This window comes from Emys orbicularis, chromosome 16 (assembly GCF_028017835.1).
Source record: "Emys orbicularis isolate rEmyOrb1 chromosome 16, rEmyOrb1.hap1, whole genome shotgun sequence".
In the NCBI taxonomy this organism is placed as follows: Eukaryota; Metazoa; Chordata; order Testudines; family Emydidae; genus Emys; species Emys orbicularis.
Window position 1 is genome coordinate 10,790,253 of NC_088698.1, and position 22,618 is coordinate 10,812,870.

Below are 22,618 nucleotides of genomic sequence, written 5' to 3' on the forward strand. Positions count from 1 at the left end.
TCTCCAGGACCAGCAAGCCATGCTAAAGGAGACATGAACCTCACTACTTGTGTATACATACAGACAGACACAGACAAACAATTGTTAGAATTGCTTATAAGGGAAAGCACATACTCCAATGCCTACAGCCCTACGGCCTCAAAAAAGGGCCACAGATTTCAGTCTTTTAAAATGAAGTGCACTGCAGGGGTTCCCAAACTGTGGTAAATGGACCACTGATGGTACATGAGCTTGATGTTTCATCCATTCACTCCACAATTTTTTCAGACGGTGGTATATGAACCAATCAAGTTTGGGAGCCACTGCTTTAGTATATGCCTAAACCCATTCCACACTCTCTGTGAAAGAAATAGCATACAAATGCTTTAAATAGATGAAATACAAGTACCTTGCCCAGTGACACATCTTCCCAGTTCATTAAGTATCTCTCTTCGCTCCTTCACACTGGCTGTGGTCACTTTTACAGCAAACCTCTTCAGTGTATCAGAAACCTAAAACAACCATTCACACAAAAAAAGTTATCACCCTGTTGTCACCATCAACATATGGACTGGACTGCACAACCAGAACAAACAGAAGCACCAGGAAGGGAGAATGTGCCCTTTTGCAGACAGCCAACTCCTCTTACTAACTGACTGGTGTGGTTAGACACAGTCATCCAAACCACCATGGTACTAGGCAAATCAACAACTCCTGCCTGTATCCATGAAAAGAAAGAATTATCAGTGTCTCATACAAGGTGAAGAAGCTCCTCTACTTGTTTGATAATTCAAAATCTCTTTCATATATACAGTAGGATGACCTTTCTCTGATTTTCAACCTGTTCATGTGGTACTGCATCCTCACTCAGTAATATACAGTACCATTAGACTCCAATTACCCTTTTATAAAGTGGACAGACTATATTTACAATGCAATGTGTCTCATGTGAATCACTTAAGGAACCAGTAAAATCAATTGCCTAGTACATGTGACCTTTAAAGGTTGAAAAATTTGCACCAGAATAGAATGCAGATCTTTTGCTTTCCAGTGGTGCACTTTAGCCCCTAGACCGCACTCACTCACTCATTTAAGGGGAGCTTCCACCATGAGACAGTCTATGCTGCAGGCTTAATTTCATACATTGAATGTTTCACTTATGACTTCGTACTGAAATTATGTAAGAGGAATAACAAGTGAAAGGTTTCTCATTGTACCTTAACAGACACCTGTCACATGTTCATGGAGTTCGTGTGGGTTAGTCTCCTTTTAAACTGAAACGTCTATCAGGTTTAAAAAGTCACATCCTATTTATAAAAAACTCTTTCCTATGTTACCACACAAGTGGAAATCAGATTGTTAATTTTTTTGTTTCAGTAATTTAATTTTCACCATTTATGCTGTCTGTTTACTTTTTACACCTAACCCAGCTTCAGAAGTGGAACTAGAGAACTCAATTTCACTTTGGCGTATAATCAGTTTCACTTTTCATGCACTAGCACCATGTTGTGATGTCTGGACTGAAAACACTGCAGGAGAATGTTTAAATCCCAATCCCAGTAATAACCTGTTTCCTTAATTTTTAAATGTATTAGAACATTAATATTAAAGTTTTGTAAAATATGTATGAACAAAAATTTGTTTCAGGCTGACAGCAGGGCTTGCCACATCTGGTGGCAAGTAGCAATTGATGTAGTGTCAATTTCCTGCATCTGCAGACAGCCTGAGACAGTAGATGCATGAGAACCACCTAAATATAAAATCCCAACCCCAGCACGCAGTCCTCAGATGCTTCATGTACAGTACTCCAGCTTCAAAGCTGGAATAGCCTCCATACTGCCTGCATCTCCACAACATAGGTTATATTGGGGCACACAGGGAGCCCATGAACTGCCTCCATTGATCTCAATGAAGCTTTTGTTTGTGTGCATGAGACCCCTCAAAATTGCTGACTGGAATTTCCAGGCAATTCCTACCTCTCCTTTCCTCCAACTCAGCCATCCTAATCCCTGTGCTTCTCTCCAAGGATGGGCAAAAGGTAGGGTATATCTGGCTAACAACCTGCAGAATTTGTCGAGAGATGGTAGTCATCAATATTAACTGTTCGTCAGCCTACCAGTTAAGGTACGAACATGTGAGAAATTGTTTTAAAAAAAACTTTCCATTGTTAAAGACAAACCCAAGATGTCTAGTAAGTACTGATGCTGATGGACCATATATAGGTGTGACAGCAATTTACAAGGATTACACCTCAGTTTTCAGACACTTGGGATAATTTTAAATCTGCATTATAATCCAGTGGTTCCCAATTGATCCACTAATTTACGGAATGGGCAGTTTTTACCATTCATGCAACTTCAGTGATGAGGAGTCATTGTGCAAAGGTCTCATGCACCACTGCTTGTTCTTTTTATTAAGATTTATATAGACATACATGTGTTAGTAAATTATACAAGAGAAAAGTTTCATGAAAAAGTGAAGTCTAAACATATACATATCAAGCCAGATAAGACCTGACTTTGGAGGGGCTCTCTGAAGCAACCTCCATAAAATAGTGGAAAGTGCATCACCACAAGCATATAGAGAAAAGAGAAAAATATTGTAACAAATCAGCTAAGAACTGTATGGCTGTCACTCTTCTGCACATCACAGCTGTTTATAATTTCACTGCAATATGAGGGACAGAACTCACTCTCCTGCTCCTAAAGCCTAAGCCCATACCACTTGATAAATCTTCATTAGCTGTTAGACATAACAGGATCTGAAGAACCACAAAAACTGACAGAGGGTCTCAGTGGCTGGGATGGTGCCCAGAGCTGATTGTTTTTTTCTGGAAACTGAGTAAGATTCAACTTGATAAGGACCTTTTTAACACGGATGTTAAACGCTGGGCCAGCCCCGACCTTCGCCTGAGCCTGGCCCAGCAGGAGAGACAGGCTCATCCCGCCGGCTCTGAGGCTCAGACAGCTCCCGTCCCCCAGACACAAACGACGCGACAGTCACGCTCTACAAACGCCTCCCGTCCCGACCCATCCCCCGCGCAGGGCGAGGCGCCGCGGCTGCTCCGACCCCCTGCGCGGCCAGGCCGGACTCCGCGGCAGGGCCGGGCTCGCACCACGACACGAGGCTGCCTGGGGCAGGCGAGAGCTTGGCGCGGGCGCAGCCGGCCTGGGAAGCGCGGCCTCGCTCGGCCTGTCCCGGGCTGGAGAAGGGGACAGGCCGCGCTCGGCCGGGCCGGCCGCTCGGGAAGAGCACCGGGGGGGGGGGGGTCAGGCTCGGTGTCGGCGCCCGGCGAGGGATGGGGCTGACGCGACTGCCACGTCCCTTCTCCCCGTGACAGGGGCCGGATCCCGGGAGCCGCCGCCTCCCCGTGACGCGGCCGCCTGAGAGGGGCCAAGCTAAGGAACCGGGCCTCGGAGGCGGCCAGCCCGCGGGAGCGGCTCTCGCTGAGCCACTGCCGGGCCCAGCCCCCCGCACTCACCTGCGTGTCGGCCGCCATCGCGCCGGTCTGACCCCGGAAGCACTACGCGGTTCAGTTCGGGGTCACGCGCAGACCCGGCCAGGGGGTGGGGCTCGTGGCTATAGAGCTGCCTGGAGATCGGGGCCTGACCCCGAGTGAGTGGGGCTAGGTGCTGCCGCGGCGAGGCCTCAGGAGCTGCTCATTTCCCTGAGACAGCCCTTCTCCCCCAGCTGCAGCGCCGGGCATACAGTATCGGGCCTGGCAGGGGTTTGACCAGGGCAGCCGGGGCCCTGTGAACGAGCCCAAGCGGGCGAGCCACTCCCTGCCCTTGATGGTTCCTCCACTATCCCCGGGGACGCTGCTGGTCACTTGCCTCCCGGTCAACCAATAAGACAAAGGCAGATATTGACTTTGTAGCAATACAAGCCCTCTTCAATTGCTGGGGTAGAGTTGCACCTAGTAATAGATCCGCGTCCCATAGTGCGAGGTGCTGCCAGTGCGAACATAAAAGGCAGTCCCTGCTGCAAGAGTTTAATCCCATTTTCACAGTGCCTGGGTGAAGGTCAGCTCTTTTTGCAGAAGGTTGCAATGTCTTTATAAAATCACCAAGGGAGGCAGATTTTTGGATTAGAAAGCAAGTAATTAGCACAGGGAGCACCCTGGAAATAGCCAGTCCCACGATGACATAACACTTGGAAAATGGACAGTTTCCCAAATAGCAATTGTAGGTTAGACCATTAAGAAACAATTATTTTAACCTACTATCAAAACTCAGGTGCATAAAAGTTATGCTCCTAAATCCACATTCAGACCCATATGTGGGTCATTTTTCAGAAGTGATGATCACCCATGATTCTCATTGAATTAAAAGAAGTGGCGTTCTACAACACTGAAAATCAGGCCTGTTTGTTTTGGCTTAACACTCTGGCCTGGGTCTTACATAATGAAAACTCAGCTGGTCCACAGCAGCAATCACAGAACCAAAAATCACAACTCATTTTTCATAACACACAGGACACACCCAGCTTACCCTGGCAGCAAAACAAAAACAGACTGTTGAATTGCTAAATCTTACAGCATAATCTGAAGCTCACCAGAGCAATCAAGTTCCAGAAGATGAGGTGACGCCTGCAATTGAGAATGTTCCACTGCTGGCCCCATAGTTCCAAAGCAGGCAGCCTAGTAAACCTCATAAGACCCGGTCTCTAAACTGATCCAGTCATGGCTTATCTAATTTATCAACAATGGACTGAGTTTTCATTGTGTATTCAGTAATGTAGACTGCTCCTCAGGACAGGGACCCTGCTTATTTGCCTGCAGTTATCAGTGATTCACTGAGCACATTTGCTGTGCCTCATGGCTCCAGCAGACTCAGGCCAGCCACTTAAACGCAGACGCAAGGGTTTTTGTGAGATTGACAGCCTGAGCTGCCACCTGAGACAATGTCCACACTGCTATTTTCAGCACACTAGCTCAAGGCCTGCTAGCCTCAGGGCTTGTCTACACAACTGAGTCACTATAGCATCCACACATGGAGTGATTCTTGAATATCTCTTGCACTTTAAATTCACACCCTACTTTAATTCACATTAACATTCCAGTGTAGCCAAGGCAGAAGTGCACTAAGTGACATGACTAGTATTTGACATGTGTGGAGCCTCTTGCTCTCACCTGCAGGGGAAAGTTCTTTGAAGGTTTCTTGAAATTATTTTATGGCTGTTTTAGTAAGTGTTTATGATTGAAGGCAAGATCAAAAAAGTACATCTTTAGGATCAAAATCCATATTAAGTTTCACACCAGTGGAAAGTTCATGCATGATGATTCCTCCGCCCCCCACGATAAACACACAACAGAGGGTGTAAAATAGCACTTTATTTCTCTAATTAAACCAGTTAATGAAGTGGTTGGTTAGTGTGTGGCAGGAGTTAGTCAAAGAGACCGAATCCCATGTCCTCGTCAGACTCCTCTGATTCCTCCTTTACTTCCTCTTTGGCTGGAGCAGCAGCAGCAGGAGCTGCAGCTTCAGCTGCCACAGGCGCAGCAGCCACAAAGGCTGAGGGGTCAGCTAGGAAGGCCTTTACCTGTAAGAGGAGAAAAGCATATAGTAATTTCAGGGAACAAACAGGTCACAATTTACATCTACTATCCTATTGCCAGACTGAAAACGGATGGCGTATTAGTGGGTCTCCACAGGAATTAAGAGCAGGGAGCACAACCTTTGCAACCCCAAAGGCCATGCGAGCAACTTGCCTGCAACCCAAGGGATGGCATTATACAAACGAACTGAAAACAATCAATAGGAGGGCAACGCTGCCTTATCATATGAGAAGAGGACAGGGATGCTCTCAGAAAGCACACTCTCCACCCTCCTTGCCAGTAAGCTACTCCTAGGACTGAGGGTGAAGAGGCAGAACTGCACCTCCACAAAGCAAGGAATTCCCCCTGGCTGCACTGCAGTTACATGCACTTCACACTGTTCAAGGCCTCTTTTCAGTGCAGATCTCTAACATACAACCTTCTAGATCTTTAAGAGCTCATGCTCAAAAGCTAGTTTGTGAGCCTTAAGTCAGCGCACGATCTATTCCAGTCTGTCTAGCTCATACTTTACCTTTTCAGCCAGTGGGAAGGTGTACTCAGTCTCCACAGCCACAGCTAGGACTCGCTTGTACCCATTGATGATAGAGTGAGGCACAGAAGCGATGGTTGGGTAGCCAATTTGCAGACAAACACTAGCTACGTTACGAACACCCTGGGGAAGAGGGAAAGAAAACTCATGTTCCTGAGAATTACATTGCAAGTAAACACAACCATCCATAACAATATGTGCAAAGGTAATAAAGGGTATTATGGGTGAGAGAATTGCCTGGTTCTGGCAAAGGAGACAAACAAGAGGCAGCCTTAACCACATACCTTTAACACTTGTTACAAGGTGTTTCCAGATTTTGTATTCTCTGCATTTCATACATAACTGATAGCCGGCAGAATGGAACATTGCTCCCAGCAGAAAACACATCCATGTTGCAAATCAAAATTCCCAGCATTCAGGGATGCATGATACAACCCACCAAGAAGACTACTGTCTGGCAAAGCCATGATTTGCACTACCCCAATTTTCCAAAGGTGATGGGGAACATCAAAACAGCTTGGGAAAACTGGGGTGCTGGCCAACAGGCTGACACACACTTGCATCTGGATCTCCCAACTCTGGAGTGCAATGAAATGGCACAGACCAGTTTTAAAGGGACTATGCCAAGCCAATAACCTTGTTATTCAAGACTGTAGATCTGTAAAATCACTTTTAGAATTCAGTGCTGTCTCATTCACAGTTCAAAAGAAAAAGAAAAGAAAAAAACAAAACAAAACAAAAAACCCACACATGGGCCTCCAGAACTTCAGATTAGATACCCAAGCACTTAATCTATCCCCATAACTACATGGAATACAGTAGACATGGCATACAGCACAGGCAAGCAGCTCTTACTTCCAGGAAGCGTCTGTGCAGAGTCTCCTCAGTGATGTCCAGCACTTCAGGATTGTAAATGCTGCCGTTGTCAAACACCTGCTGGATAATCAGCCCAAAGGAGAATGGGGAAATATTCAACATGTTCAGCAAGGTCGCTTCGCTGGCTCCCACTTTATCTCCAGTCTTGATCAGCTGCACATCACTCTGAGAGTCAAAGAGGGAAAAGTGAGCAACGCACTGCTACAGGGAAACTCAGGCACAGAGACGCAACAAGGTTCAACTTCACGTTACAAACATCTGTAGATAGGACTGAAGGAGTTAGACCCACAAATGATTCTGTATCAAAACATGTTCAAAGCTCAGCTGAGCAATCTGTGTGAAGTATGAGGAGCAGCCCACCCAGCAGATGGCACATTTCAAAGCGAGGTCCATAATTATGAGACATGCAAATGGAATCAGCTACACTTAACACATCATCTAGACTTAGGCTGTCCCGTTAGACACTCAAACCAGAGTTTCTCGTACCCAAAGTACTGGTGTGCCCAGCTAGATGGAACTAAACCCTTCTTCTCCACAGGAGTCAAATTAGACATCTGGCTTTAAAGATTACTTAAGGTAGAGCAGTAACACCACTGCAGTTAAGATTATGTCCGTTTTTATAGGAGTCTTAATATTTATTCTTTCCATTCCTCACAGAGTAGCAGTAACCTAAATAGTCTGAATTTGTGAGGGCAGTTTAGTCAAAAATGGATCGATACTCACTGATAAGCCTTTCAAAATCCCACCTTTCTTGAAACTGTTCAGGGAGTCATCTTTTTTCAAAAACCCTTTGTCAAAACTAACAGACTTGGGCTTGAAATTCCTCCCTCACGTTACTGTACATGCACTATTACCTACACCATTAGTTAGCAGAAGTTACCCCTTTTATTCTCCCAGCTCTTCCACGTAAATGAGAAAACTGCCAATACTAAGCCACTAAGTGTAAGGTGTACCTGACCTGATGAAGGGGAATAACCCGACAGGCACCCCTGGCCTTTAGAAGCAGCCTCAGGCCCCACTTTCCCCGCCTCCAAAAGTGGCAAGAGAACAGGGAACTTCCCCCACAGTGAAATACCAGTCCAGGTCCTCACACAGCTCCCCTTTGTCACCACATCCGCTGTATTTCACAGGGAGGGAAAGCATTGGCCTCCGGAGCCTAAGCGGGGGCAGGAGACTGGCAATGCTGTTCTTCCATGTAAGTGGGTACCCCCCCCCCCCCCCCCGCCCCAGAGTGTTTTACAAGGGAGAGGGCTGCTGGGAGAGATTTTAAGGCCAAATAGGACCATTATGGTCATCTGGTCTGACCTCCTCCACAACACAGGCTAGAGAACCTCACCCAGTCATTCCTGCATCAAGCCCATGACTTACGCTTCAATTACAGCACGGAATCATATAGATGAATGAGTGGGCCACTGATGAGGGCATTTGCAGGCTCTCAGTCAGCAAATCAGACCTGCTTTGCTATCTGGTAAAGGCATCTGAGAGGTCAGGGATGGGAGATCAGCTGCTCAAACAACCCTCCCACTCGGCTTGGCAAGAGGCAGAAAGAGTTTACCCAGCCCAATTTCTCTGACAGCTTCCTATTTGATTAGGCTTTCTTTGTCATGCAATATCCTATTGTTGTCACATTACTCTGCTATTTTCCTCTTAAGATGCTTTAGAGACATTCCTCCAAAGTCCTCAATAGAAGGTGGAATCGATCTTGTGCCATGGAAAGCAGCACAAGATATGGGGATGTAGGGATGAAGTAGCTACAAATCTACAGTCCTAACTTCAGTGGAATTGCCAAACTGTCCAACCAGGGCCCATCCAGTATATAGGAGCAGCTAGAAAGCTGTGAATGATCTTTCACTTGCTAGTAACACACTGAACTTTGCTCTGCACTCACCAGGATTTCAATGGTACCCCTGGAGATCTTCGTGGTGATGCCCAAAGCCTGGAAGAAGGAGGTCTTCTCGGGACCCAAACCAGTGTTCTGGGCTGGCACGGTGACATCACAAGGGGCAATGGCACCAGCTCGAGCAGCAGCTGGCACCTAACATGACAGTGCAAGAAGAGAAAGCAAAATAATGCTTGGCTTTCAGACTATACTGTATAAACACTAATTCATCCTCACAGCACTTCTGTGAGATCGGCATCTCCCAATTATTCACATGGGGAAACGGAGGTCACAGCAAGTCAGTGGCAGCGCTCAGAGTACAACACAGGACATGCCTGGTTCCCAGTTCTTGCTCCCTTCTAAAATCACACATCCACAGAGAATGTTCAGTGTTACACTCTCTCCTTCCTTCAGATCAGGCCCCAAGACCTCCCTGAGTAGACGCACTAGAACAACAGTGTCCTCCTCCCTTACCTTGTTAGCCAACAGCATGTCCCTGATCTCAGTCAGATCCTCCTTGGTGAACACAAAGCCCACATTCCCACGGATATGAGGCAACAGCCTGGAGGAAAGACAGCACCATTCAGTTTCACTCCTCCAGGGAACATACAGTCTTCCCCAGGAACAGAGTGTGGAATCACAGTAATTTACTCACTTTTCCAAAGCAGGGTTATTCTCCAGATGACCACGGATAGCTTTGCGCATCATGGTGTTCTTCCCCATCAGCACGACAGCCTTCCCACGCAGGGACATGCGGATCTGCTGCATCTGTTTGGATCCTACATTGTCTGCTCCCACGATGAAGCATTTTGGATAATCATCCAGGAGTTGCTACAGAAAGAACAAATGAGTTTTACAAAGAAACTTAGACCAGGGTATAGAGTAATATTAGGTCCCATTTAGGCACCTTAACTAAATGGCCAGATTCCACAAGTCCTTAGCACCCAGTAACTCTGATTAGGTGCATAAATGGGAGCTACTGTGTGCTAAGCTGAGAAATCTGACCCAATGTTACCAACCAGAACCTGTCCCAAAGTAACCAAAAATCCCTCTCACCTGACTAGGGCTCTTAAACAGCTGACATTGGTACACATTCCAGTCAGCAACCAGTGTGTGCACTAATCAAACTGTCCCACTATCCGCCACTCTGGGGGTACTTCCTCCCTTCCCCCTCAAGTCTCCAAACCAACCCTGATATGACAATTTTCAGTCTCTTTAGGTTGCCAGGGAGCCATTGCTTAAAACATATGGTTACAAGGCTGCCAACCCAATGTTACAGAAAATGCAGAGTGCAATTCTTTCTGAAAAAAATTATATACCAGCAGCAGTCTGATGACCCTCAGAGAGGAAATAGAGACGTCCCAAAGCACATTTAAGGGAGACAAACATGCTAAATGAGATGCATTTCAACCCTCCAAATAAAGTACAGTCAGGACGTACCAGGAGCTTAGCTGAGATGTGATGTTTATGCCTGTAAAAATGTTAATGCAGTTTCTCTGAAAGGTTCCCTGCTGAAGAGTCAACAACTTGGTAATGCTTTCCATTAAGGAGGCTTGGATGTGTGGCTCTTTTGCAGATGCTACTTTTGCTTACTCGGTCACTGTGAACAGTATCTCACTGCTACACAACACATTGAGGCATTAAAAACACAAATTATATTCAACTAGGAAGCAGCACTAACGTTTACAAGGCTCTTCTAAATGATTCATTTGTGATTGCAGTGGATTCCATTCTTAGTAGCAAGGTTTAATTCTTTCCAGAGCCAAGTGTTCTGGGGATCTTACTCAGGCTTCCCAATTGCTTTTAAAATGTTCAAAAACTTGCCAATGGCTGGTATATTCATTGTAAGAGAGACAACAGCTATGCAAGTGTCTATTTCAAAGCTCACTTAAAGGAGCCTACTGAGAACCCTTCTGATAAAATTTGGAGGTAACATCTAGAAGAGTCTTGAGTCTCATAACAGCAGCCACCAGTGGGAAATGTGGAGTACCAGGCTCTAGATCAGAGGTACCCAAACTGCGGGGGGGCGCGTGGAGGAACGTTTGGGGGAGCACAGCTGAGGCCTGGGACAGCTCCCACAGGGGGCAGGGAGGGAGCACCACTCAACTCCACACCTAGCCTGGCCCGGTCTGCCGAAGCTCCACTCCTGCCCTCAGCTGAGGCCCCCTTACCCTGTCCACGTTCCCCCCTTCCTCGGTCCTGCTCTGGCTCAGGGTAACAGGGGAGCATGACCATGAAAAGTTTGGGGACCACTGCTCTAGATCCAGCTGTAATTGGGCAAAAACTGAGTAGCACTATCAGCAACTTCACTGGCAACTTTCCAGGAGCCTGAGGGCTGCACCTCATTGGTATACAATGGAGCAAATTGCTACAACAGCTATTAATCACAGAAGGTATCTAGAGCTATGGAGACCACGGTCCCAGCATAGCTTGCTCCTCCTTGATCATGTAACCTCTGCAAACTGCAGCTCTGTGTTAATGATGAGGCTGGCTCCTGCCTTGCTGTCTAACACAACCCCCCATTAAGTCTGTGGCTCCAAATGTGCATTAGGATTAACCTGGGGGTGCGTTTGCAGGTGTAGTACAGAGAATGGCCAAGGCAGGCTGAGCCATGAGTGACAAGAGTCCATCCCAGCCCCAGCCCCGGGTCCAGACTACCTAGAACACACCCCAAGGGAAACACTTACAATGATTTTCAGGAAATAGTTGGACTTCCACGTAGCCCTGTCTTCCCTGGGCATCTCGACGGTGCTTCCAAGGATTGCCACAAAGGGTTTAAAGACAAGCTGTTACCTACAGGAGACACGGTTGGGAGACCAGGGTTCAGCCAGATCACGGCAGCCACATCCTATCCCCTGGCCTCCCAGCCCCGCCCGAAAGGGGGACGCCGCATGCTGGTCCGGCCTCCCGAACGATAAACGGGAACCAGTGTGGGGGCGTCTATGGGCCCCGGGCCCCCCCGGCTCCCTCCAACCCCGCGCTGAGGGGATCCCGTAGAGCAGACGAAGAGGCCCCTCGGGCATCGGGATCCCGGGCCGAAGCGCACGGCGCGGCCTCGTGTCCCTGCCGCGGTGCTGAGCTGGCCCCGCGTGGCCAGGCCCGAGGCTTAGCGACACCCGGAGCCGCGGCGGGGCCCAGCCAGCCGGGAAGCCCCGGGGTAAGGTCGACCCGCCCGGATCCCCGTGATCTACTCCCCGGCCGGGGGCTGAGTGCGGCCAAGTCCCCCGCGGGCCGCCCCCACTCCGGACACCCACCTCCCACGAGAGCTCCGGGAAAGAAAAGGGAGCGCGCCCGCCTCCTCTCCTCATTTATACTCCGAGCCACAGCCAATCAGCGACTGGTAACCTCCGGCCCTGCTCAATCTATTGGATAGTTGTAGACGTCAATCCCGGATACCAGATGAGTCCCTCCCTCCTATTGGACAGAAAACCTGTCATTCACAAGGCAGACGGCTGAAGGTGCTGTCATTTAAAGGGGCAGTAGCAGCACATAGAAAGCTGACTCCTGCTAGGGCGCCTCCTGCTGGATGAGAGATATTCCCGCCCTCCCACGGCCTATTGGGATACTGGAATGCAGCCGCAGGGCCTAGGGACCACCTGCAGCCTCCCCCCGCATGGAGCCAGTACTGTGACATCATCTGCGACATCCCTCTGATGCCTGGCAGGGGTGAGGCCAGGAAGGGGAGTTCAGTCCAAATGCCAAACATACGACAGCCGTAACCCTGCTGTGCCTCAGGGCTGCTCTAACTTACGCTCTGCGACCTGAGCTACTCAGATCACAATGGCAGCGGGGCCATTCTGGCCACACTCCCTATTTCCCTGCAGAGGGACAATGGAGATGGGGCTGACCTAGGAATGATAGCACCAGCGCTCATGAGTTTTTCACGAGTGAGAGGATTTCAGACAGGTCAGGAGCTTGGCTGGAGAGGACAGGAGATGCTCCAACTGCCTTGTGAAGGTCAGCCCTGCTAGAAGCTGGCAGAGCCTCTCCCCACCACTCACCAGTCTCACAAGAGGGGAGGGGGAAGAAACGAGTAAAGAGCCCAGCTGTGCCGGCCTGGGCCTGGGTGGGTGGGTGTGTGTGTGAAACCCCCCAGGAAGAGCTGAATTGAGGGAGATGAGGGTGCTGAACTGAGGAGCAGCTGGGGGGACAGGATTAATTGCTGGTCAGAGAAGAGGCATCTGTGGGGGTGAGCGTACCTAAAGCAGATGCCAAATTCACAGAACCCAATTAAATTTGGGACAGTAAGTAGGCAACTTTTAATTGTCCCAGACACCTAGTGGGGCTGGGCAGAGGGAGTTCAACAATCAGAGACAGAGTGGAAAACCACAGCATAATCTTTTAAAAAAAACAACAACTCATATTGCAGATTATGGAGTATAGCATTTTATTACTTTTTAAACCAAACTTGCTATTTTGGATAATTTAAGCATTATACCCCAATGATTGGAAATGTTTTTTATTATCCTGTGTTTTAGATAATTTTAACATTAGCTTTTATAAAAAATTTTAATCTGTTCTTATCAGTATACATCCTTTATCTGGCGACTATATATTAAATGCATTTTTGGAACAGGGAGAAGGAATAGGAGCGTACTCCAGCCACTCCATGCTTCAACCTGGTACTGCAGTATCGCCAGGAATGGTACACGTCATAGTTGAAAAACAGCAAAGAAATCTGTTGTGTTGTCTATGTTAACAGGGGTTCTCAAACTGGGGGTCGCAAGGTAATTACATGGGGGGTCACGCACTGTCAGCCTCCACCACAAACCCTGCTTTGTCTCCAGCATTTATAACGGTGTTAAATATATTTAAAAAGTGTTTCTAATTTATATGGGGGGGGGGGGGTCGCACTCAGAGGCTTGTTTGGGAAAGGGGTCACCAGTACAAAAGTTTGAGAATCGTTGGATTAAGGCATATACTAACTAAGCTACAGGTTGGGGCCTTGCACTAAGAGGAGTCAGTTTTTTTTTTTTTTTTTTTTTAAAGAGACTCCATTTCAAATATTATCAAAATCGGTTGATAAATGAAGGAGATACAGGAAAAAGAAGATACTCTCTAAATATAGACATTTTCATTCAAATATGACAAAAATATATACCTGGCTACACAAATAAGCATATCCTACCTCTACCTTTCACTAATTGTTCATTATCAACAGGCGGGAGCCCAGGGCTGAGGAAAAAAAAGATAATTGCACTTGTAAAATGAGTATTTCTATGCATGAGTCTGCTATCAGTCTCCTAAGGCAGCATTTTGTTGGCCAGCTGCTGCTGGTAAAATTCTGACCTTGCCTTCAGAACTTACTCATAACTCCTCAAGAGTTCATAGGCTGTCAGAATGGGAGTAGGACCATTCAACTGTGTCCCAGAAAGTCGCATCAATGTACCTCTCTGTCTCCCTTAGCTCCTCCAGTTCAGCCACTCTGGTCTCCAAAGCCCATACATGGTCTCTGAGAGCCAGGAGCTCCTTGCACCGAATTCACACATATGCCACCTGCCCATAGGCCAGCTAATCATGCATGCTGCATTCGGTGCAATAAACTGGATAGCCCCCACTCTGTTGCTGGACTTCTGCCTACAGTCTCTTTTTACTTCTCCAGCTCTTTCCTTTCTTGTTTTATTTTTATTGGGGGAGGGGGGATTATTGCCTTAAATTTAAAGACTATTAATGAAGTTTATCCACACCCACGCCCCCCTCTAATCTCCCTCAAAACTCTCCTGTTCCCTAGCTCCCCTTATGGCAGTTTATGAGCAGGGTTTTAAATACTGGTTCTCCCTGAGTACCCCCCACCCCCTGGTTAAGTGCTAAAAGACTTAGGGATCAAAGCCTCCTTAAGACGCTCTCAGCCATGCCTAGCAGGCCCCTAGACTTAGCACAGACCATATTCTATACTTCAGTCAAGCAGTAAGCAAACCACAAACACCCAATACAGAAACCAAACTGACCCCAGTTCCTCCTCCTTCACCTGGAGAAACCCTTGCAAAACTCCCATTAGCCGCTCCCGTTTTCTAGCTCCTCCACAAAGTCAGCACCTATGGTCTGTAGCTTGTGTCTGGTGTGTGCTTGCTGCTTGACTGAAGTGTACAGTGTTGTCTGTTCCTTTGAGGGACCCTGTGCTAAGCCTAGAGACCTGCTAGGAAAATTGAGAGCTTCTTAAGGAGGCTTTGATGGCCAAGCCCTTTAGCACCTATCAACCCCTAACCAGGGGGTGGGGCTCCTCAGGGAGAACAAGGCTTTAAAAAGCCTGTTCCTAAGCAGCCAAAGGAGCTAGAGAACAGGAGCAGCTAACCTGAGTTCTGTGAGGGGGTTCTCCAGGTGAAACAGAAGCAACTACATGACCCCTGGGGTGAGTTTGTCTGTAGTGTGTGTGTTTGTGGTGCAATGTAAGCATACGTAAGGCTGATGTGAAGCAGTGTCTATGGGACAAAGATGTCAAGTCTGTGGATGAGATGGCTTTTGTTTAGCTGATGCCTCCAAACAGAATCAGGCATCTATTGAGGGCAGGCCACAGAAACGGGGGTTTAAAACTGGTGGGAAGGGAAGGTCCCTGGGAAGAGAGAAGAGGGCTGGGACCCTAGAGCCCAGAAGGTACTATCAGTGTAATTCCACTGATCACCTGAGGAATAAATGCCCTGTGCTAGGAGAAAGCAGGCAAACAATAGCTCAGTTAGTTCTGCTGTCCTCAACACAGAACCCCCCCCCCCCCCCCCCCAAGCAATTGAAACCTATTACATTGGTTCTGTGAGGCTAGCCTCTGCAGAATCAGATATGGAGCATGTTAAGGCTGTCTAAATTGATAGCAGGTAATACTTGGGACAGAGGGATTCAGGGGCCCAGATCTCTCTGGTTAAGCAGAGTGTGGTCCCAAAGGCCAGTATGTTGCCTGGCCAAATGGCAGAGGTTGTGAGGGTGGGCGAAAGCAGATTCCTCGTATCAGTAGCTAAAATCTATGTGGTTTGGAAAGTGTTTTGACTGGGGGGGGTAATGGAACACCTCCTATTTGACCTGCTCCTGGGTAATGATTTTTTCAGTCTAGCTCCGGTTAAAGCATTTGCCTGCAGCAGGAGGGAATTTTATGCTGGGACCCCCTGAGGGAAAGGGTAAGGTCTTAGGAACTGGTGAGAGAATGGGAGAGGGGTGTCTTGATTCTTCTGCAGCTGGGGAAAGCCACATGCTCCCAGGTGGGAGGGTGGTTGAGACCAACTGCTACACTGCAGCTGGAGGCAACACCACATCAGGAAGGGATGGGGGTGTAATGCCTGCCAGGGAGAGAACTGTTCAGGTTGCAGCTGAACCAGAGACAAACCCGGCTCTTGGGAACAGAGTGAAATGTCCCAGAGGAGAGCCCAGAGAAGGGGCAGGGAATCTCAGAAACCACTGAGCTGGGTGAGGATTCCTGTGACTCCTAGCATAGGGAAGCAGGGTGCTTCCAAGTATGGGAGGGGCTGAGACTAGCTCCTTTCCAGCAGAAGGCAACATGCCCTCAGGGCGAGGAGAGGTGTTGTCCAGTGATTAGGGAAACTGTCCCAGTTGTTAGCTGGCAGAGTTCTGCAGCTGAAGGAGGGGGCCCAGAGGAGGAAGCAATAGTTGGGGTACAGGAATGTCTCCTCACTAGTCACTTGGGGGAGGATGCCCAGGACACTAGGAGGATGGCTGGGTCAGCATCTGTGCACCCAGGCACTTAGCCTGTGACCCAGGTTTTGAGAAGGAACCGTGCAACTCTCCTCCTGGAGGGGAGCAGTCACACAGCTGACTTCTCAGGGACAGAGAAAGGGGTGGCAGAGGGTACCCCAATCCAGGTCCCAATTTTTCAGGATACTATTTCTGATAAGTTTTTGGAAAGTAACTCTGTCTCTTTACATCAAAATGCAGCTCCGAGGCCTGTAACAGCAGGGGAGTTGAGACCAGGAAATTGCCAGGTGGCAGTCTGCCTGACTAGAAATGACCCAACTGACAGAGAAGGGGGGGTGTTTCCCCCAGGCTGGTGAGAGACAGGGAGCAGTTCTGGGAAAGCTGCTGGGAAGAGGTGCAGCTGATCAAAGGGTAAACACACCTAGCCCACAGAGCACAGCCCTCTAGGGGGCAGGGAAGGACTCAGTGCAGGGAGGGGGAAACACAGGGTAACCCCAAAAGGGGAGTTGGATTTCCTACAGATGTACAGTCCTGGGGTTGGGAGACCGCTCCCCAAAGGGCCAGCCAATGTGCAGGATCCCCCTGGACCCTTATCTTGCCAGACCCTATCAAAATGCCAGAAATAGGATGAAATTAAGAGCCCACACAAAGGGAAACACTGGAGGGAAAGAGAAGCCAGTGACTGATTACATGGGAGAGAGTCAAAGGACACCATGGGTAATGAACAAACTAACCTCAAACTACACTAATTGAACACCAGGCGTGGTATCAAAGATACTTGTAAACACCCATATTTGATAAAAAATTTGGTATTAATGTTAAGATTTGGGGATAAGAATTTCGACACAGAAGTTAAACCTTATGATAATGCTACTTTTCAGTTAATACCTGTAAACAGGTTTAAACCTTATCACAGCAGAGAAACCATAAAAAAAACCCTTGATTGCTGTGTGTGAATGGGGAAACTGAGGCACACTGCCTTATGGCCTTAATGGCTGGATGCCAAGAGCTCTAGAACAACAAACTTCCTTTGAGATAGTCAGTGACTAACCCTCTTGCAGTAAACTAAGAGGGGAGGTGTGATGCTCTGTACCTCAGGGGAACACCCTACACACCATGTTCGGCTTTATAAAATGATTGTGTGGTATCCAATGCAAAGTTGTCATGTTGGGTGTCTCTGGAAGGCTCGTAATGCACTGAGCATGGCTGTTATGGTGATGTTGCTGTAATTGTTACAGTAATGTTATAGGTTATAATTTCATGTATATAGTTATGAGACTGAAAATGTATCCTTATGGCTTAAAGCAAGCCCATGCAAAAACTCTCCAAGAACAGAGAGGCAGTTCACACCTCATAAGGACATGGATGGGGCCTGCTATGCAAGTGGAGACCTGCATAAGGAGGTTTTCATCCCCAAGCCCTTTACTACCCATCAACCCCTAACCAGGGGGTGGGGCTATTCAGGGAGGACAAGGCTTTAAAAAGCCCCCTCCTAAGGCAGTGGTCTTCCGCAGTTTGGGTGGGGGTCCGAGTGCTTTTTTTTTTTTTTTTTGCTTGGGGCGGCAAAAATGGTCGAGCCAGCCCTGTGGTGTGGCGGGGGGTGCATGCTCAAAAATTGTTTACTGATAGGGGTGCGCGATCAAAAAAGTTGGGAGACCACTGTCTTAAGGGACAGAGAGAAGCTAGGGAACAGGAGTGGCTAATGTGAGTTTTGCGAGGCAGTTAACCAGGTGCAGGAGCAACTCGGTGACCCTTGGGGTGAGTTTGTTGTGTGTGGTTGTCAAGGCTGCTTCCCCACTTTGAACTTTAGGGTACAAATGTGGGGGCCTGCATGAAAACTTCTAAGCTTAACTACCAGCTTAGATCTAGTCCGCTGCCTCCATCCCAAAGCTAATTCCCTTCCCTGGGTAGCCTTGAGAGACCTTCACCAATTCCCTGGTGAATACAGATCCAACCCCCTTGGATCTAAAAACAAGGAAAAATCAATCAGGTTCTTAAAAAGAAGGCTTTTAATTAAAGAAAAAGGTAAAAATCATCTCTGTAAAATCAGGATGGAAAATAACTTTACAGGGTAACTAAACTTAAAGAGCTCAGAGGACCCACCTCTAGCCTCAGGTTCAAAGTACAGCAAACAGAGATAAACACTCTAGTAAAAGGTACATTTACAAGTTGAGAAAACAAAGTAAAACAAACACGCCTTGCCTGGCTGTTTACTTACAAGTTTGAAATATGAGTGACTTGTTCAGAAAGATGTGGAGAACCTGGATTGATGTCTGGTCCCTCTCAGTCCCAAGAGCCAACAACCTCCCAAACAAAAGCCTCCCCCCAAGATTTGAAAGTATCTTGTCCCCTTATTGGTCCTTTGGGTCAGGTGTCAGCCAGGTTACCTGAGCTTTTTAACCCTTTACAGGGAAAAGGATTTTGGAGTCTCTGGCCAGGAGGGATTTTATAGTACTGTACACAGGAGAGCTGTTACCTTTCCTTTTATAGTTATGACAGTGGTGTAGTATGGTTGCTGCTTGACTGAATTATATAGTGTGGTCTGTTCGTTTGAGGGGACTTGTGCTGAGCCTAGTGGCCTGCCAGGCAAGTTGAGAGCTTTTTAATGAGGCTTTGGTGGCCAAGCCCTTTAGCACCCATCAACCCTTAGCAGGGTTTGGGGCTACTCAGGGAGAACAAGGCTTTAAAAAGCACGCTCCTAAGAGCTGGTCTACACGGGGGGGGGGGGAGGAATCGATCTAAGATACGCAACTTCAGCTATGCGAACAGTGTAGCTGAAGTCGAAGTATCTAAGATCAAATTACCTGGGGTCCACATGGTCAGCGACGGCCGCGGCTCCCCTGTCAACTGCGCTACCACCGCTCGCTCTGGTGGAGTTCCGGAGTCGATGGTGAGCACGTTCGGGGATCGATATATCGCGTCTTAACGAGACGCGATATCGATCCCGGATAAATCGATTGCTACCCGCCGATACGGCGGGTAGTGAAGACGTACCCTAAGGGATGAGAGATGCTAGGGTAGAGGAGCTGCTAACGGGAGTTTTGTGAGGGAGTGCTCCAGGTGAAGGAAGAGCAACTATGTGACCCGTGAGCAGTGTTCCCTCGAATTTCTCACCCATGTGTGGAATGAATTTTATGTGCACCGATATGGAGGTGATATGACACATATCAGTGCACATAACACAATTCATGTGGTGGGGGTAGGGCCGAGGGGTTCGGAGTGGGGGAGGGGGCTCAGGGCTGGGGCAGAGGGTTGGGGGGAGGGGGGAGAGCTCTGGGGGTGGGGACAGGGATGAGGGGTGCGGGGGGGGGCTACGGCAGGGAGAGAGGACTCCCCCAGCTCTCTGCCTGCAGCAGTACCTGGGCAATGGGGGGGGAGAAGCACCTCTCCCCATCACAGCAGCTCTGGGGCTGAGGCTGCAGGATATGCACCCGCTATGGTGGTGATATGACTGCATATCAAGCTGCAGCATGAGGGCGGCAGGAGGTGTGGGGGGGTGGGGAGGAAGAGCCCAGGCTGGGGTGGCAGGGACCAGAGCTGGGGCGGCAGGGAGTGCGGGTGCAGGGGGGAGAGAAAAGCCCAGGGCTGGGGTGGCAGGAGATGCGGGTGGGGGGAGAGCCCAGGGCCGGGGCGGCAGGGGGGTGGTGGGGGCCAGAGCTGGGGCAGCAGGGGGTGTGGGTGGGGGAAGAGTCCAGGGCTGGGGCAGCAGGGGAGTGCGGGCGGAGCCCGGGGCTGGGGTGGGGTGAGGGGGGTGGCAAAAAACCTAGAGCTGGTTCTGTCCCTACCATTCACAGCAAGCTGCAGCATGAGGTTTCAGTTCCATACTCCTTCCCCCTCCCTTTCCTGTTAATTGTGGCCAAGGGAATGCTGGGAAACGTAGTTCTTTCCCTGCTCCAGGGCTGGCCCTATAGGCAGGGAGCTAACCAAGGAACTACAGCTCCCAGGGCCCCCTGTTGGTTCTCAGCTCCCAGGCTGGATTCTTGTGCCCCTGCAAATTTGCAGCCCCAAGCACCTGCTTGCTTTGCTGGTGCCTAGAGCCGTCCCTGCTTTCTGGATGAAACTGTCAGCAATCTTCTTTACATCCAGGTCCCTTGGTATTGTTTTGATGCATGTTAAGGTTAGCTACGTTATTCCGTTGTCTGTCCCATTGATGACGGGAGATAATTTTTAAGTCTTCGGAAGCTGAAGAATGAATTCAGGATGATACAGGCACAGTGAGAAGACTTCTTACACATTTGCAGTACGCTGGAAACATAGTGCTTCCGGCGTACTGCAAACGACTCCGAGATCTTTCTTGATGGGTAACCGCTAATTTAGGCACCATCGTGGTGTGTGTGTGTGTGTGTGTGTATAGTTGGGATTATATTTTGCCATGTGCATTACAGTGGAGTCACATTTTACGCAGGGGTTAGGTTCTAAAGTCAGCGCGTAAGGCGAAAATCGTGTATAGTCAAAATTACCCTTAAATCCCCCATAAAGGACAGTATACTGTACAGGGTTGTGTATACACAACCCTGTACAGTAATATGTATAATGTATACAGTAATGTACAGTATATAATAAAGAGTACATATGCAAAATATAATTTTATGGTACTGTATTTTTAATTACAGGGGGTCGTCAGGGCTGGATGCCGATCCAGGAAACAGAGGTGACTGAGAACTTGGGTGACTGAGAGCAAGTCGTAGACGAAGTGGTTGGCTCTGGTTCAGCTCGAGAAGTTGATTGTATAGGCTCATCTGCTGCTGGCTGTTTTTCCTTGAAAAACATGGTGATCGGCAACTGTCGCTGTTGTCTCTTGAGCTGCTCAAACATTTCTTGATACGGTCTCAAATAGTCCGTAATACTACGTGTGATTTTGAGGCTTCGTGCCATAGAGGGATCGTATTCAGAAATTAAATCATTCAAGTGTTTTGCTGCTTGGAACGCTTCAGGAAATTTATGAAGATTCCAACTTGCTGGCTCTTCCTGTTAGTCGTCATCATCTTAGTCTTCTGTAGACGATTTTATCAGTTCCTCTGATTAACAAAGAGTTAATGTTTCTCTATGGCTCTCAATTAATTCTTCAATTTCTCCTTCAAGGATGTCAGGGAAGCCATCAGCACCCACTTGCCTGGCCACCTGAACAATGCGTTTCACTCCTGCCCCGTGCCCCGGCTGCCGCTGCCTGTGCAGCCCGGGGAACCCCGCCACGTGCTCCAGCCACTGCTGGCCGAGCCGCCAGGGGATCCCTGCCCTGCGCCCCAGCCGCTGCCCCATGTGCAGACTGGGGACCCCTGCCACGCGCCCTGGCCGCCGCTGCCCGAGCGACCCAGGGAGCCCCGCGGCGCGTTTCAGCTGCCGCCGCCCGGGGACCCTTGCCGTCGCCACCCGGGCCGCCTGAGGACTCCTGCCCCACTCCCTGGCTGCCGCTACCCAAGCGGCTCGGGGAACCCCGCAGCGCGCTCCAGCCACTGCTGCCCGAGCAGCCGCCAGGGGATCCCTGCCCCACGCCCTGGCTGCCGCTGCCTGTGTGGCCCGGGGAACCCTGCCACGTGCTCCAGCCACTGCTGGCCGAGCTGCCGGAGGATCCCTGGCCCACGCCCTCGCTGCCGCTCCCTGGGCAGTCCGGGGAGCCCCGCGGCGCACTCTGGCCGCCTCTGCCAGGGCCGCCGGGGGACTCCTGCCCCGCTCCCCAGCTGCCACTGCCCGAGTAGCCCGGGGAGCCCCGCCGCGCGCCACAGCCGCCGCTGCTCAGGCCGCCGGGGGACCCCTGCTCTGCTCCCCAGCTGCCACAGCCCAGGGAGCCCCACCATGTGCCCCAGTCGTGGCTGCCTTGGCCACCGGGGATCTCCTGCTCCGCGCTGCTGCCGCCTATGCAGCCAGGGGATCCCCACCACCTGCCCCAGCCGCCGCTGCCCGAGCCACTGGGGGCCTCCCACCCTGCACTCCAGCCACCACCGCTCACTGTGCCCGAGGAGCTCCCTGATGCACCTCAACAGACAAGACCCCGACCCGCCACCCGCTACAAAACCTGAGACCTGCCCGCCCATCACCTGACACTCCAGCTGCCAAGTGACTCCCCCGCTGCCCACCAGCCGCTCCAGCCACCGGGGGACCCCCCAACCACTCCCCTGCTGCCCCAACCGCCAGGGACCCCCTTCACGCTCCTGCTGCTCCAGCT

General features: G+C 49.6%; 2 protein-coding genes and 1 pseudogene across 3 annotated transcripts in view; 1 reads left to right on the forward strand and 2 right to left on the reverse strand.

Moving 5' to 3' along the window:
• The window catches only part of GCN1 (GCN1 activator of EIF2AK4), a 59,669-nt gene extending 56,169 nt beyond the window's left edge, over positions 1–3,500 (reverse strand). The window contains exons 1-2 of the mRNA XM_065417624.1: positions 3,461–3,500; positions 389–491 (exon numbers count right to left, since the gene is read on the reverse strand). Coding sequence (XP_065273696.1) covers positions 389–491; positions 3,461–3,478 — 121 coding nt within the window. The 5' untranslated portion in view covers positions 3,479–3,500. The remainder of the gene's footprint in view (positions 1–388; positions 492–3,460) is intronic.
• Positions 3,501–5,293: 1,793 nt separating this feature from the next.
• RPLP0 (ribosomal protein lateral stalk subunit P0) lies at positions 5,294–12,134 on the reverse strand. 2 transcript variants are annotated; one of them, XM_065417973.1, is made up of 8 exons: positions 12,075–12,134; positions 11,508–11,613; positions 9,476–9,651; positions 9,295–9,382; positions 8,830–8,976; positions 6,921–7,106; positions 6,048–6,188; positions 5,294–5,520 (listed from the first exon to the last, which is right to left on the reverse strand). In XM_065417973.1, exons 2-8 carry the CDS (start codon positions 11,559–11,561, stop codon positions 5,365–5,367), a joined length of 948 nt encoding a protein of 315 aa, XP_065274045.1. In that variant the 5' UTR covers positions 11,562–11,613; positions 12,075–12,134; the 3' UTR covers positions 5,294–5,364. The 2 variants fall into 2 exon arrangements, with proteins under 2 accessions (XP_065274045.1, XP_065274047.1); XM_065417975.1 differs by lacking the exon at positions 12,075–12,134 and adding an exon at positions 10,261–10,291 and having other exon boundaries at positions 11,508–11,572.
• A 1,164-nt stretch (positions 12,135–13,298) lies between these two features.
• On the forward strand, positions 13,299–13,476 carry LOC135890643 (U2 spliceosomal RNA; annotated as a pseudogene).
• The last annotated feature ends 9,142 nt before the right edge of the window (positions 13,477–22,618 follow it).